At 38.6% G+C, this 14,699-nt stretch overlaps 3 protein-coding genes and 1 non-coding gene across 4 annotated transcripts; 3 read left to right on the top strand and 1 right to left on the bottom strand.

Annotated features, from left to right (window-relative positions):
• Nucleotides 1-204: 204 nt before the first annotated feature.
• LOC125185116 (metal transporter Nramp2-like) lies at nt 205-3,157 on the bottom strand. Its single transcript, XM_048081602.1, has 4 exons — nt 2,430-3,157; nt 1,710-1,846; nt 976-1,628; nt 205-698 (listed from the first exon to the last, which is right to left on the bottom strand). Exons 1-4 carry the CDS (start codon nt 3,044-3,046, stop codon nt 486-488), a joined length of 1,620 nt encoding a protein of 539 aa, XP_047937559.1. The 5' UTR covers nt 3,047-3,157; the 3' UTR covers nt 205-485.
• A 1,696-nt stretch (nt 3,158-4,853) lies between these two features.
• Nucleotides 4,854-4,924, top strand: TRNAG-GCC. The gene has a single exon. It is a non-coding gene; the product is annotated as a tRNA-Gly (tRNA).
• An 858-nt stretch (nt 4,925-5,782) lies between these two features.
• On the top strand, nt 5,783-8,058 carry LOC125223610 (G2/mitotic-specific cyclin C13-1-like). The gene is made up of 6 exons (XM_048126827.1): nt 5,783-6,366; nt 6,643-6,875; nt 6,959-7,145; nt 7,227-7,376; nt 7,455-7,589; nt 7,685-8,058. Exons 1-6 carry the CDS (start codon nt 6,028-6,030, stop codon nt 7,745-7,747), a joined length of 1,107 nt encoding a protein of 368 aa, XP_047982784.1. The 5' UTR covers nt 5,783-6,027; the 3' UTR covers nt 7,748-8,058.
• A 2,107-nt stretch (nt 8,059-10,165) lies between these two features.
• On the top strand, nt 10,166-12,223 carry LOC125220125 (cytochrome P450 81C13-like). Its single transcript, XM_048122263.1, has 3 exons — nt 10,166-10,966; nt 11,177-11,403; nt 11,468-12,223. The coding sequence occupies exons 1-3, from the start codon at nt 10,300-10,302 to the stop codon at nt 12,074-12,076; spliced, it is 1,503 nt and encodes a 500-aa protein (XP_047978220.1). The 5' UTR covers nt 10,166-10,299; the 3' UTR covers nt 12,077-12,223.
• The last annotated feature ends 2,476 nt before the right edge of the window (nt 12,224-14,699 follow it).

Below are 14,699 nucleotides of genomic sequence, written 5' to 3'. Positions count from 1 at the left end.
GTTATGTACGTCAAATGATAGTGATATTTAAACAATTGTGTTCGGTTGTTGTTGCCATTCATCATCTACCATTGAATCATACTGCAACTTGCATAAATGAAATAGGAGTATAACATAAAATTGAATATTTTGGTAAGGTATAAAATGGTATTGCGTTTGAAACTCATTTTTATTTTTATTTTTATTTTTATTATTGAATAAGAATGAAGAAAAATGCACTAATTTACATCCACTAAGGAATTATGATTACAACACAAACAATCTACAGTTAGCTATGGCATATACAAATATGCCATTTTCTCTATTCAAATAATCATCGCTGATGTTCTGCTCTAAATTATTCCAATCAATATCCATAATACATATACAGATGGTGCAAAACTTCATCATTTGGGATCAACCAAATCTCGAATGAGTTAGAGCGGTACCGTCTTTCGTCTTTGAGGGGCGATGGTTCGCCTCAAAACATCAAGAGCCCGGAAGGATTAAGCAGGTGTGTTGGTAATGAGTCGGCTTAGCCAGTTAGACAGCTCACAGTCGCTATGCGAAATGAGATATACCACGAAAGCAACGTACGCTGCAGTGCCAGCAGAGATGAGGAAGCCAATCAACAGACCATTGACTTCGGACAGGAAAAAGTGGAGCAAAAGGTATCCATTGATCACCATCACTAGCACAGCCACCGTCCACGCAGCCCTCTACAGTGCAACAACAATGTATCAGATACTTAACTTCAGCATTAAGGAGAAGAAAGTGACATCCATTCGTCTCACAACCACGAAACTTGCATTCAAAGATGCTGGAGGCGATCAGATGAAAGGCGACCATTCCATTCATGAATGGTCGCCTTTCTCAAATTCAGAATGTCATGCTGTCTTAACTCCATCCAATAATGATTCTATACCGTCTAGAAATCTAATTATTAGTCATGAATTTGAAGGAGAATGAGGAGGAAGAGATGGAGTTTTGGCTTACCCCGAGTAAAGGACCAATCTTGAACGTTCCCATCAGCTGCTCCTTCGACACCAGAGTGAGAAGAGGGATGAGGGCAAAAGGTATCTGTATAGACTGTAACACATTGAGCCACTCATTCAGTATATCTAAGGATGATTCTGATTTGTTAAACACCAATGCCACTATTATAGTTGGAACAATAGCACAGCTTCGAGTGATTAAGGCTCTCAGCGACTTCTTTAGGCGGAGGTTTAGAAAGCCACCCATTATGAACTGTCCAGCATAAGTCCCAGTTATAGTACTACTCGTCCCGGCTGCCAATAATCCAATGCCCCATATGTAGAGGATTGGGAAAAGACCACCACCATACTTCTCCTCTAGATACTTTCCTGCATTTACTAGGCCTATATACTCTGCTTGTTTGCTTCCACTGAAACCCTTGGCAAAAACTGTTGTCACACATAGGTTGATCAAGAAGGAGACGAAAAGGGCAGCTGAGGACTCGATGGAGTAATAGGTGAGCGCCTCCTGGACCTGGCCTTTCCTGTTCGGGTCAATTTTTCTTGACTGTACGAGAGCAGAGTGCAGAAAGACATTATGGGGCATTATCACACAACCCACAACTCCCACAGCTTGCCGGATTGTTCTTGAACTAAGCCGTGGAACCAAAAGACCTGTTAAGAGCACGATTATTGAGTTCGAAAGTCTTAACCCATTTCAGAGTTAAATAATGAGATTATGATAGAGCATCTAACCTAATATAAGCTCCTTTCTACTTGGCTTAGCATCAGCAAACATCCAAGCAAATGATAGGCCCATAGTTGTGATGAGAACTGCAAACACAGCTTCCAACTTCCTCACTCCATAGTTTTCAAGAAGTAAAAATATAAAGCTGTAAAGCAATTTCAGACCAAAACATATCAGCCATCAACTCATCACCAAAGCAGACAAACATGTGTAGCACTAACATCCTTTAAAGCCAAAAAAAATGTTGCTTGTTTCAAGAAAAGAAAATTTTCAAATAATCTTGCTCGACCGGATTTGGAATTAAGGCCGAAAGTCTCCCCGCGGGTGGTAGGTTTGAGCCCGTGACCTCAAGGTCAACACACTCCGCGCTGCCAACTATGGTACAACCCGTTGGTAAAAATTTCCATGTTCTTGTAGAATAAATGGACAAAATTGGATCTTTTTCACTCCCATCAACCATTTAATAGACATAAAGGCATAAAGATAACAATTTCTACTTCAAAAGTAACCATTATGCAGAAATGAATTTGATTTCCACTCACATCTAAAGTTAGTGACATTGGAAACAAGAGAAAACTTATGGTGGATTCCACATAGACTAAATTAGCTAAACTGCCTATCCCCTAAAACAGCAAAATATGCCATTTCACCTAAAACAGAAATAAGCACACAGTTTTAATAAATCAAAAAATTGGAGTAAATTACTGAAAAAAGAGAAAAGAAATTACCAATCAGCAGCAGTAATTAGAACACCAGTCCAGAGGGGGAGAAACCCTCGGCTCAAAATCTGAATAGCGATCGCGCTTCCGATGACCTCCTGAATATCAGCCCCAATCAGCGCCACCTCCGCCATGAACCACAGCACAATCCTCGCCCAATCCGGATACTCATCGCGGCAGAGCTCCGCCAAGTGCCGCCCCGTCGCCACCCCTAACCTCGCCGACAGCAGCTGGATCAGCAGCCCCATCGCCGTCGCCCACATCAGCAGCCACAGGAGTGAGTATCCGGCAATGGCGCCGGCCTGAAGATCCCCCTCCAGATTCCCCGGATCCAGAAACGCTATGCTCATGAGGAACCCCGGGCCGGTGAACATCCACAGCTTCTTCCACGAGAACGGCGGCGGCCCCGAGTAATTGGGCGAATCCAATTCGAAATCGGCGATCAGGATCTTCTGCTGCGCCTCGTACGCCGCCTCCTCGTCGTCGACGTCGTCGGATTGAATCGGAACGGCGTCGAATTTCGCCGGCTGGGGCAGTAATCGGCGCGATTCATCCTCGTTTGACTGCGGCGCTTGTGATTGGGGATTCGGAGGTGCGTGATTGTCTGGTGAGGTGGTTGAGTTCATCGGATAATTCGAATTGCTGCTGAGCTTATTCAATTGGTTCAATTTCGTTTCGATTTCGGTTCGACGCCGTAGTGCCCACGGTGGCAGGCGGTGGCGCGTGAGGGAGATCAGATTCGGTTAAGCTAGTGTCGGAGCTAACTGAATTTATAGATTTAGAAGAAGAAGTGACGTGTTAAGTTGATATGTTGACGTGGACGAATTACAATTTGACACGTACGATTTTTTGAAAAAAAAAGTTTACTTTTAAAGCAATATTTTTTGGAAATATACAATTGAGTATATATAGAGAAAAATTTACTTAATAGTAAGACCATCTCCAATCGTACTTCATAAATGAGTTTTGGTGTAGAAATTTTCTCCAATCATACACCAAATTCAAATTTATTTTTGGTGTTTTTTGTGAAATAACACCAAATATAGTGTTACTGCAAAAATTTTGTGAGACAAAAACCCAAAAAATGGTGTAAATTTTGAATTTGGTGTAAATAATTGGAATAAAACTATTTTTTGGTATAATGTATACTCAAAAATGAATTTGAGTTTGGTGTAAATGGTTGGAGATGGTCTAAATGTTTTAAGCTTTCACGGCTTTATGTAATATTTTCTCGATTATTTCATAGAGCATATTGTAAAATTGTTTTGATACTTGTGTTTTGATTTATGCGTACTTTCCTAAAATAAGACATATTTAACAAAATTTGATATAACGAATAAACCAATTTTGCAATATATTCTCTCTGCCCTATGATTATCTTTCATTTTCAAAAATAAAATAATAGTAGTAGAATATATTTAGTGTACTAAACTGTTGAATGGGACCTCAACTATCTTGTTCAAGAGAAAATCATGATTTGTCAATATCAATTAAAGAACATTAATAGATGCTATCAATTGAGAAAAAAAAATTGTACATTTAATACAAAAAGTAGACTGGACCTTGGTTAAAAAATATAGTGGCCTATACTTTTCGAACAAGAGGAATAAGTTGTTAGAAACTTTGACCTTGAAAAAAAAGTTGGATATATACTCTTATTTTTTTTATAGGAATTTTGTAATAAAATTTAGAAACAAGCATGTCCGATATAGTATATGAGATATTCTATATATGAGAATAATCTTCTTTAGTTCTAAATAGAGTTTTAAAGTAGTTTGTTTGTTCTTTTGTCTCATTCTCAAAAGACACTCTAAATCAATGCGAGTCTTTGATTATGAACAATAAATTATTAATTATGTATAGGTCATTGTCTAAATTCAATAAAATTAAGTTGCTTTTATTTGCTAGTAGTATGTGTCATAGTCTCATAGTTACAGTTATTAATTAAGTTATTAAGGTTATAAATAATTGAAACAATACAAAAATTATGAACTCATGTTTATGCATATTGGGCTTATGAAGATATGAAACAATATAGTACTATACTACTACTACTACATATAAGTGCAAAAATGTTAATTATTGTTGCATTCGCTGACAATTTAAAAGATTGATTCTTGTTAACAACTTGGTAAATAATATAATCACGTATGAACAAGGTTCAAGTTCTATCATGCATCATTATACTTCAGCTGTATACATCCATTTGAAACCTATGCGTTTGACTGTAACCTTTTATATACTCATAACTTTATATTTTTTGGAATGCATCACGTGTAGAAAGAGGAGAGCATTCATATTTAGTAGGAGTATTTTTCATATTTGAGCTTGAACTCGACCACGACAATGGCTCGATTATAAGCCTACTAATCTTGATCTCGTCGAATAGCCGAGGACACACAAATAAGACATAAAGAAGCACTAAGAGCACAAGCACCAGTGGTCTAGTGGTAGAATAGTACCCTGCCACGGTACAGACCCGGGTTCGATTCCCGGCTGGTGCATTCAAGTACTGTGATGATTATTTCAAGTGGCTATAGGGTTAGCCACTAATTTCTGATAGTTTGAAGAAATTAACAATTTGTCTGAGTACTTTTTTTTTCACCTTCCCCTATTCAATAATTTTGTTGAACTAATTTAGTCATTCCTTTCCTACATAATTTTGAAATTCACCATATGTTTTAGTAGTTTTTTAGTCCACCCACTTTGTATATTTTTATGGAGGCAATTATACTAACTACTTTATCTATTTCTTGTATATTCTATTATACTACTTTATTTATTTTTAATCCTTTTTATCCCTCAAAGTAGAGAATAACTTAAAAATATTCATAGCACAAATAAGTTGAGAAAACCATTGTAGTACTAGTAGTATTTTTTATTGAGGCAATTTTACCTAGGTCATTTGTACAATAAAATATTCAATAGATATAATTCTTTGTCGGCCCTATTTGAATATATTTATTGAGCTAATTTTACTCATTTTATATGTACAATGACTCTGAAATTCGTACTCTACTTTCATCTATTTATATCAACAATTTTATAATTTACTCAGGTAACTTTACTCTACCTTTCATTTGTAGGGGTACAATAAATCTGAAATTCATAATCTAATTTCATAGATTTTTAATTTTTATCATCGACAATTTAAAATACTCAATTTAATTGTGGTACTGGTAACATAAACAAGTTTCCAAAATAATTCGAAATTATTTAGGTCCCATTTTTGGAGTTACGGTCTTGAGAAAAAGCAAATTATTTAAATTGTTGCCTATTTTTTGGTAAATATATTAAATAAATTTCTTAAAATACAATTAACCGGGAAACAGTTCTCCCCTCCCAAATTCAAAACATTGAATTTTTTACCGCTCTCCCCCAAATCCAAAGCCCTAATTTCCAAATTTCAATTTCGATTTCAATTTTCAGTCAGATTTCTTCACCCCGCTGGCTCCAACCAAATTCAAACCTCCGCATCAATGGCGGCATTTCGATTTACACCTTATATACTCAAACCCATCTGCTCTCTCACCACCACCAACAGCAGCGCTTGACCTTCCATTGATCTCTTGCACTCTCTTCCTCTAGTTTTCTCGGGCTCTCTGCAATGGCGGACCAAGGGAACACCGGGAGGGTCACCCGCCTGGCGGCGAGGAAGAGAGCGGCCGAGGAGACAATGGTAGCCGATAAGAGCAAGCGGACTAGGGTTGTGTTGGGGGATATTCAGAATGTGTTGCCCTCTCGAGATCAGAAGATCGGTGCGGTCAATGATAAGCTGAAAAGCAAACCCCGTAGGAATGCGAGGGTAGCGGGAGCTAAGGAAGCGAAGATCTCTGAGGTGGAGGTGAAGATCGATCCCGCCATTGATTTGATTGGAGAATCTGATGATCCTCAGATGTGTGGAGCTTACGTTTCTGATATATATGAATATCTTCACAGTATGGAGGTGAGTACGAGCTAATTCAATGTGAAATTTGTTCAATTTGGTTCTGTTTTTTGGGGATATCCATAATTAGGTTTAGTTCTTTGTTTAATCGTGGATGAAATTGGGGATTTAGTCTGTGGCGTTTATTTTTACCCAAATCGTTGGGGCTTTATGCGCTGTTGATCTGAGAAATGAGCTGGCACTTTTTTTAGGGCTGATGGATTTGGTGTAATTCCATAGAAATGTTTAAATCAATTTCAGTTTTGTGGCATTAAGCTGATATGATGTTTCGTTCAGATGGAGGGAAAGAGAAGGCCGATGCCGGATTACTTGGAGAAAATTCAGAAAGATGTAACTGCAAACATGAGAGGGGTTTTGATAGATTGGTTGGTTGAGGTGGCGGAGGAGTACACGCTTCTTCCGGATACCTTGTATCTAACCGTTTCCTACATCGACAGATTCTTGTCGTGCAATGCTCTTAACAGGCAAAGGCTTCAGCTACTTGGTGTCTCTTCAATGCTCGTTGCCTCGTAAGTAGCATAATGTTGCTCAGAAAAACTTGATGTATAGTTTTTTGAGTTGCAAATGTTGAGGTGTTATTGCTTTGCCTCAGGAAATATGAGGAGATTAGTCCGCCACACGTGGATGACTTTTGTTACATAACGGATAATACTTACTCAAAGAAAGATGTAGTGGAAATGGAGGCTGACGTGCTCAAGTTCCTCCGATTTGAAATGGGCAATCCCACTGCAAAGACATTTCTCAGAAAATTCACCAGAATCTGTCAAGAAGATGATGGGGTAAGCTTATGATCTTCTTGTTTCCAATATAAATTCGGCACTGAAGATAAGTGATTCTAATATATTCTTAATATTTCGCAGGCGTTGAACTTGCAACTTGAGTTCTTGGCTTACTATCTAGCAGAGCTGAGTTTGCTGGATTATGAATGTGTAAAATTCTTGCCTTCAATGGTGGCTGCATCAGTCATGTTCCTAGCAAGGTTTACACTTCAGCCCGAACAAAATCCATGGGTACGAACATCGCTTGTTTAGATCTCTTCAACTGATCTGATCTTTCTGTAAGCTAACTCTGTGATTCCTTTTCTCCAGACTGCGGACCTAGAATTGAGTTCAGGATACAAAGCTGCAGATCTTAAGGAATGTGTTGGCATCCTTCACGATCTGCAATCGAGCAAACAGGGTGGCTCTTTATTTGCTATAAGGGAGAAGTACAACCACCACAAGGTTTGAACATCTCACCACTATGTTCTTGGTTGGATTGGGTGTTACTTACTGTCCACATTGTAGACTAACTCTGTAAATTGGATTCCTCTCAACAGTTCAAATGCGTGTCTGCATTGTCCTCGCCTGCAGAAATCCCAGAGGCATTTTTCCAACAGTAGAGAAGCCTCAAACATCAAGGGAGGTGTACATAAGAGCTTTCAAGGGCTTCATTCTGCGGCATTAGGTCGAACGGCGTCTTCACACTAGGTTTTCAATTAGTGATTGGTTTTGTATTTAGTCAAATTAGTGACAATGCTAACAAGGTAGTCTTCAACATGTTTTCCTCAGTAGAAATATAGAGCCTTTTGTGCTCTGCGTAGGGTTTTTGATTTAGGATGGTATACTTTTGGAAAGATGCAAGAATTTGTCCAATATATCTGTATTGAAATTTTTTGGTATCATTATTTTCTATAAAGAAGACATTCATTCAGACTGTGGAGTGTTTAAGTTAAAATCATAGCTCAAAACAAAATGTTGTTAAAATCATAGTTTATCGTATCACATGATAATCTCTATAGATTATTATGATTACAAAATCAAATTATTTTGTATTTAAAACTTGAATATTGAAATTCTGCCATGAGGAAACATGCTTTATTCTTGCGCATAGCTAACACGTAAAGACGCGACAACACTGGTTGCCTAGGCCTCTCGACACTGCAAAAATGCAACACCTAGCAACTAGTGGAGGTGCATACCGGTTTGACAAATATTTGCACCTTGTCAAGAGCATTGGGCACAAGAGTGCTTGAAGCGTTCATACAAAGTCATTCGAGACGCATCGAGGACAAATACTCGAGGTTTGACCAACGACCACTGATTGCTAGTACTTGAGGTCTCCAATGACAGTTGATTCCTGGTATGTTTGGTAGACCAAATGCTTCAGATATGACACACATACTTCTATGTCTCCGAGCCAAATAATGACATCAACGTGCTGAACCACTCCAATATCTTGGCCAAGGGGCCCCTCTTTTGAAGAGAAACCATTGTTGTGCTGTTAGAAGTATGGGAAAGTTGGGATGAAAGAACACTCATATTTAGAATTTGTATATTCGTAGAACGATAGTTATTTACTAGTATCTTGTATATTTGCATTTAGTATCGTCTTCATGTCATTATCGTATTACAATTGATGATCAATTTTAAGAAGCTTTTTATTCGATCATAAACTCGAAACCAACAAAGCCTATTAATTGTTTTCTGGTTGAGCAGCCCTGGTTCATCCATGAAATAAGACATAAAGAATCACTAAGACCATAGGCACTAGTGGTCTAGTGGTAGAATAGTACTCACAAGTACTATGATGATTATTTGAAGTGGTTATTGGGTTAATCCTAATTTCTGATAATTATGCAGAAATCTAAAATCTATCTGAGTACTTTTTTATATCACTATACAGTATGTGCTTGCGTTATTGTTCCCCATTTTGATGTTACTACACAATCATTAGCTTTTTTGGAAAGTAGAATCAAAATCAAGCTAAATCCTTTTCTCACATGTCTCTTCCATTATTGACATTGTGCAATTATTGGCATAATAGTAACAATATTTCCGTAGGAAAGATATCATAAGAATAGCCATTGCCCACGTACGATTTGTCTAGATTATAATCTTTTAGATTTTAATTTTGTAGGATAGAATTTAAATTTTTTAAGATTTAATTATCAAAAAAAATAAAAATAAATATTTGAGTAACAAATAAAATATTAACTTATATATATTTATTTTAAAATAATATTGTAACGTAAGGGCATCCACAATGGGGCGGAGGATGCGACGCCCTAAGCCCCGCCCTATAGCTTTTACTTATATTTTATATTTAATTTATGTTTGCAAATATATCAAGCAAAATAAATTAAAAAAAGCAACACAGTTAAAGCAAATCCTACATTTACTTAAATAAAAAAAAAGTTACAAAATTAGAAATAAAAAAAAAGTGCACTACTAATAAAAAAGAGGCTAGTCTAAAGCATTCTCAACTTGCGGCGGAGGCCATCAATTATATCCTGGAGGTACGCGATTTGAGCCGGATTGTTCGTCTACATGAGGACGTTAGGTGTTGGTGTCGAAGGGCCGGTATTCACCGGGTTCTGTACCCGACCACCGTGCACCACCACCGAACATCGGACTATTCAGACTAGGGTAATCTCCGGAAGTCATTTTGTTTGAAATGTTGAAAATGGAGTGTGAAATGGAGTGAAATGAGTGAAAATGAAGTGGAAAATGAGATCTATATATAGTGTGTGAAAATTGAATAAAATTTAATAAAAAAAACGAAAACGTGTCGCAACGTCCGAGTCTCCCACAGTGGCGGACGATGCGAAGGACGACGCGCATCGTCCGTGGACGATGGAGAAGTCATCGTACGTGATGCCACAGTAGCGGACGATGCAACGTCGCTCCACTATGAATGCTCTAACAAACCATTACCAGTTTACAAAATCATTTATACTCCCGTGTTCTCTAAAATGAGGTAAAAGAAGAGAGATATAAAAACAAATATAGTATAAAGTTTCTAGTTTTAGAGGAAGGAGTACTTCTGCAATTTATGATTCATATCAGTTTCCCCCACTCAATAACTCAACTACTTCGACTTTCATCAGCTATTAGTAGTACAAGGAGTAATATACACTCCAAAAAGAAAAAGTAATCACTCTCCTCTCTCTCTATGGATCAACAAACCTGTTTTGTTTTGCTATTGCCACCCTTCATCTTCTTCACTATCTTCATCCTCAAACACTGTCAAAACCGAAACCAAAACCTACCACCATCTCCACCATCTCGCCCACTAACCGGCCATCTCCACCTCCTCAACATCAAGAAACCCTTCCACATCATTCTGGCCTCCCTCTCCTCCCACCTGGGCCCCATCTTCTCTCTCCGCCTCGGCTGCAAATCCTTCCTCATCATCTCCTCTCCCTCCGCCGTCGAAGACTGCTTCACCACCAACGACGTCGTCTTCGCCAACCGCCCCTCCTCCGTCGCCGCAGACCACCTCACCTACAACTACTCCGCCTACGCGTGGGCCCCCTACGGCCAGCTGTGGCGGGACCTCCGCCGCCTGACCGTGGTCGAGCAGTTCTCCTCGCGCAGCCTCCAAAGATCCGCCCATATTCGAGAAGAGGAGACGCTTCGGATTCTGCGGCGGCTGCGGAAGGAGAGTGGGACTGGGAGGAGATTTGACCTGAGCCACGTGATCTCCGCCTTGAGCTTCAACGTCAGGATGAGAGGTATCGCTGGGAAACTGTGTGTCGGGGAGGAGGAGATCGGGACGGAGGCGGGAAGGGAGATTCTGCAGTCGATGCGTGGGATGTTCTCACCTATCGTGTTGTTAGGTATTATGTTTTGAATTTTTGCATCCTAAATATTAGTAATATTTTAATTCGGATCATAATCGGTCCAAAACTGAACTGTTGTGTAACGGTCAATGTCTCTAGACACAATTTTGACCCAATTAATCATTTTCATTTTCCGTGTTGTTAGGTAAGTGCTACATAAGTCCAAAATTTAATTGACCGTGCCATAATATTTATTTTTCTGATTAGGTATGTGTGATTACTTTCCGATTTTGAGATGGATTGGATACAAAGGGCTGGAGAAGAAGGCAGTGTTGTTGCAGAGGAAGAGGGATGAGTTTTTGCAGGCCTTGGTCGATGAAATCAGACAAGACAAGGACAAGTACAAGGACGAGGACAACGATTTGAATTTGATTCAACGTCTACTGTCGGTGCCTCATCTCTACAACGATCAAGTCATAAAGAGTATTATACTGGTATGTATGTGTTCACTTTTAAGCTCACCTTTATTTACTCCTACTTACTTATCAATTTTATCAGGTACTGCTGACGGCCGGAACAGATACCTCTGGCTTGACAATGGAATGGGCCATGTCGAATCTGCTGACTCACCCCCGCGTCCTGCGAAAGCTACAACAAGAGATACACCAAAACATAGGCCATGATCACCTGATCAACGACGCCGATCTCCCCAAGCTCCCATACCTTCGTTGCGTTGTCAACGAGACTCTGAGGCTGCACCCTGTGGCTCCGCTGCTCATACCCCACTTCTCGTCAGACCGGTGCAGGGTCGGGGGGTATGACATCCCCCGGGGCACCATCCTGCTGGTGAATGCCTGGGCCCTGCACCGCGGCCCAGTCCAGTGGGATGAGCCGGACAAGTTTTATCCGGAGAGATTTGAGGGTTTGGAGGCGGAGAGGGAAGGGAGCCGGTTCTTGCCGTTTGGGATGGGGAGAAGAGCTTGCCCCGGGGCTGCCATGGCCATGAGGACGGTGTCGTTGGCGTTGGGTGCGCTTGTGCAGTGTTTCGACTGGGGAATTGGGGATGTTGAGGTTGATTTTGGGGTGGTTTCGGGTGTTACATTGCGTAAGGCAAAGCCTCTTGAGGCTATGTGTGTTGTGAGGAATGAAGCAGTGCATCTACTTTAGATCCATCATCACTTTGATTGAGGATGTGGAGTTGTTTACTCTTGTTTTGCTATGGCTTTGATTTGATTTGGTTTGGTTTGTGTTGTGCCTTGATAATAGGCTGGTTTTAATTCAAATTCAACTGCTATGTTATTATTATTATTTTTATATAATTTGAATCAGGGATGTCACATAATAGGCTATGTATAAATACCTGTCCGATCCTAAAAAGTTGAGGTGTAGAAGAACCATGCGCAGATATTAAAAGAGGTTTCTTCAGCCACCTCTTTCCAATATAAATTTCAGGTATCAACTGCACATCATTGTTCTTGAAAACAAAAAATATGTGACGACACAGAATCCCACACCTCTGATATAGCTTGCATTGACACTCGTACAAATCATCCTCAGCATTGTTCGTAACAGTCCAAGTCCTACTACATACCATATATTGCCAAGTAATAATGCCGCCTGTTGTTTTTCTACCAGATTTTCGAGGATCAAATCCAACCTCTTTAGCATAATCTTCATAGAAGAGATAGCAGCATCAAGTGACTTGAAACTTTTTCTAACAAAAGGCTTTAATTCTTCTTTGCACAGAGGTGTAACTTTAACTAAAACATAAATTCAACATTTTAGGAAACAACTTCAACATACCAGGTTACAAAAATCAACAACAAAGTACAGAAACTTCAATAAATTACATTATCAACACACAACATAAAACATACAAATTAAAACTAAGAAACGGAGAATAAGAACAAAAAACAGAGGAAACAACATATGAATAAAACTGATAGAATAATCATCAAACAAACTGAGACAAAAAACACTAAAACTAGTACTCCTAATCAATGAAAAAACAACATAAACTTGTATCGAAACATGAACATTAGAATAAAAAATTACAAAAATTATTAATGAAGGTATGAAACAACAGCTCGAATAAAAACAGAAACTTCAAATACAAAAATTGAGAAGATGCATATCGAATGATTCAAAACTAAAACATAAAAGCACAATTATTAACACATACCTACCATTACAGAACAAAGACAAGCAAAATAACTTCGAAAAGGAGACAATCGCGATAGGTTGATGAGATCGACAGAAATTGACAAGCAAAACAGCTTCAAAAACAAGAAAATCGCGTGAAGACTGAATTTGATGAGATTGCCAGATTTTGAACAGCGAGAATCAATTCCTCCAATATATAATCGCGTGATTTAGAAAATATAAATTTGGAAAGAAATCTCTGAGATTTGAAGATCGATTTGATGATACGAAGAAGAGAAGAGAAATTTTAGGGAGGAGAGATTTTAGGAATATAAATCTGATCGTGAATTAGAGAGTATTGGCATGCAAACAAATGGAATGGACTAAAATACCCTTTTCATATTATTTAAACTAATAAAAAGAAAAAAATATTTCAAATCTAGGCTAAATCAAGCCCTTGGATTAGAAGAATGGACTGGGTGTAACACCCCGACTTTTTACCCTAAGGCTTAGAACATCGATCTATATATATATATATAAGTTTCGCGTCCAAATTTTCTTATTATTACTTCTAGTTATGATGATGGAGTCCTAGAAGTAAGGAGAAAAGCTAAAAGTCAGTAAAAATACTTAGAAGGCAGGTATAACTTCATGAGAGAACTACACGTACGATAGGAGTAAACACCCAAACTTTGCGAAAATGAACGAAGTGGGTAGAAGTATTTTACAAGACAGTTAAAAGAATACTACACATGTGATGGAGTCCTAGAAGTAAAGGAAAAAGCTAAAAGTCAGTAAAAATACTTAGAAGGCAGGCAAACTTCTGGAGAGAACTGCATGTACGATAGGAGTAAACACCCAAAATTTGCGAAAATGAACGAAGTAAGTAGAAGTATTTTAAAACACATTTGAATGAAGCCTTGACATCGGATGGAGTACTAAAAGTTAGGGGAAAAGCTAAAAGTCAGTAAAAATACTTAGAAGGCAGGTAAAACTTTAGGAGAGAACTACAAGTACGATAGGAGTAAACACCCAAACATTGCGAAAATGAACGAAGTGGATAGAAGTATTTTAAAAGACATTTGAAAGAAGCCTTGACATCGGATGGAGTCTTAGAAGTTAGGGGAAAAGCTAAAAGTTAGTAAAAATACTTAGAAGGCAGGTATAACTTCATTAGAGAACTACACATACGATAGGAGTAAACACCCAAACTTTGCGAAAATGAACGAAGTGGGTAGAAGTATTTTACAAGACATTTAAAAGAATCCTACACATGTGATGGAGTCCTAGAAGTAAGGGGAAAAGCTAAAAGTCAGTAAAAATACTTAGAAGGCAGGTAAACTTTAGGAGAGAACTGCATGTACGATAGGAGTAAACACCCAAAATTTACAAAAATGAACGAAGTGGGTAGAAGTATTTTAAAAGACATTTGAATGAAGCCTTGACATCGGATGGAGTCCTAGAAGTAAGGGGAAAAGCTAAAAGTCAGTAAAAATACTTAGAAGGCAAGTAAAACTTTAGGAGAGAACTACAAGTACGATAGGAGTAAACACCCAAACTTTGCGAAAATGAACGAAGTGGGTAGAAGTATTTTAAAAGACATTTGAAAGAAGCCTTGACATCGGATGGAGTCCTACAAGTTAGGAGA

Source organism: Salvia hispanica, chromosome 4 (genome assembly GCF_023119035.1).
Source record: "Salvia hispanica cultivar TCC Black 2014 chromosome 4, UniMelb_Shisp_WGS_1.0, whole genome shotgun sequence".
In the NCBI taxonomy this organism is placed as follows: domain Eukaryota; kingdom Viridiplantae; phylum Streptophyta; class Magnoliopsida; order Lamiales; family Lamiaceae; genus Salvia; species Salvia hispanica.
This window is presented reverse-complemented; position numbering and strand designations above follow the sequence as displayed.

What these genes read in the sequence shown, in the direction of transcription:
- LOC125185116 (XM_048081602.1), bottom strand. Translation starts at nt 3,046, where the DNA reads ATGAACTCAACCACCTCACCAGACAATCACGCACCTCCGAATCCCCAA. An exon ending in CTAATTACTGCTGCTGATTG is followed by an intron (nt 1,847 to 2,429) that starts GTAATTTCTTTT and finishes ATTGCTTTACAG; the next exon opens with CTTTATATTTTTACTTCTTG. An exon ending in TAGAAAGGAGCTTATATTAG is followed by an intron (nt 1,629 to 1,709) that starts GTTAGATGCTCT and finishes TGCTCTTAACAG; the next exon opens with GTCTTTTGGTTCCACGGCTT.
- LOC125223610 (XM_048126827.1), top strand. Translation starts at nt 6,028, where the DNA reads ATGGCGGACCAAGGGAACACCGGGAGGGTCACCCGCCTGGCGGCGAGG. An exon ending in TCTTCAATGCTCGTTGCCTC is followed by an intron (nt 6,876 to 6,958) that starts GTAAGTAGCATA and finishes GCTTTGCCTCAG; the next exon opens with GAAATATGAGGAGATTAGTC. An exon ending in AGCCCGAACAAAATCCATGG is followed by an intron (nt 7,377 to 7,454) that starts GTACGAACATCG and finishes CCTTTTCTCCAG; the next exon opens with ACTGCGGACCTAGAATTGAG.
- LOC125220125 (XM_048122263.1), top strand. Translation starts at nt 10,300, where the DNA reads ATGGATCAACAAACCTGTTTTGTTTTGCTATTGCCACCCTTCATCTTC. An exon ending in CTCACCTATCGTGTTGTTAG is followed by an intron (nt 10,967 to 11,176) that starts GTATTATGTTTT and finishes TTTTCTGATTAG; the next exon opens with GTATGTGTGATTACTTTCCG. An exon ending in TCATAAAGAGTATTATACTG is followed by an intron (nt 11,404 to 11,467) that starts GTATGTATGTGT and finishes CAATTTTATCAG; the next exon opens with GTACTGCTGACGGCCGGAAC.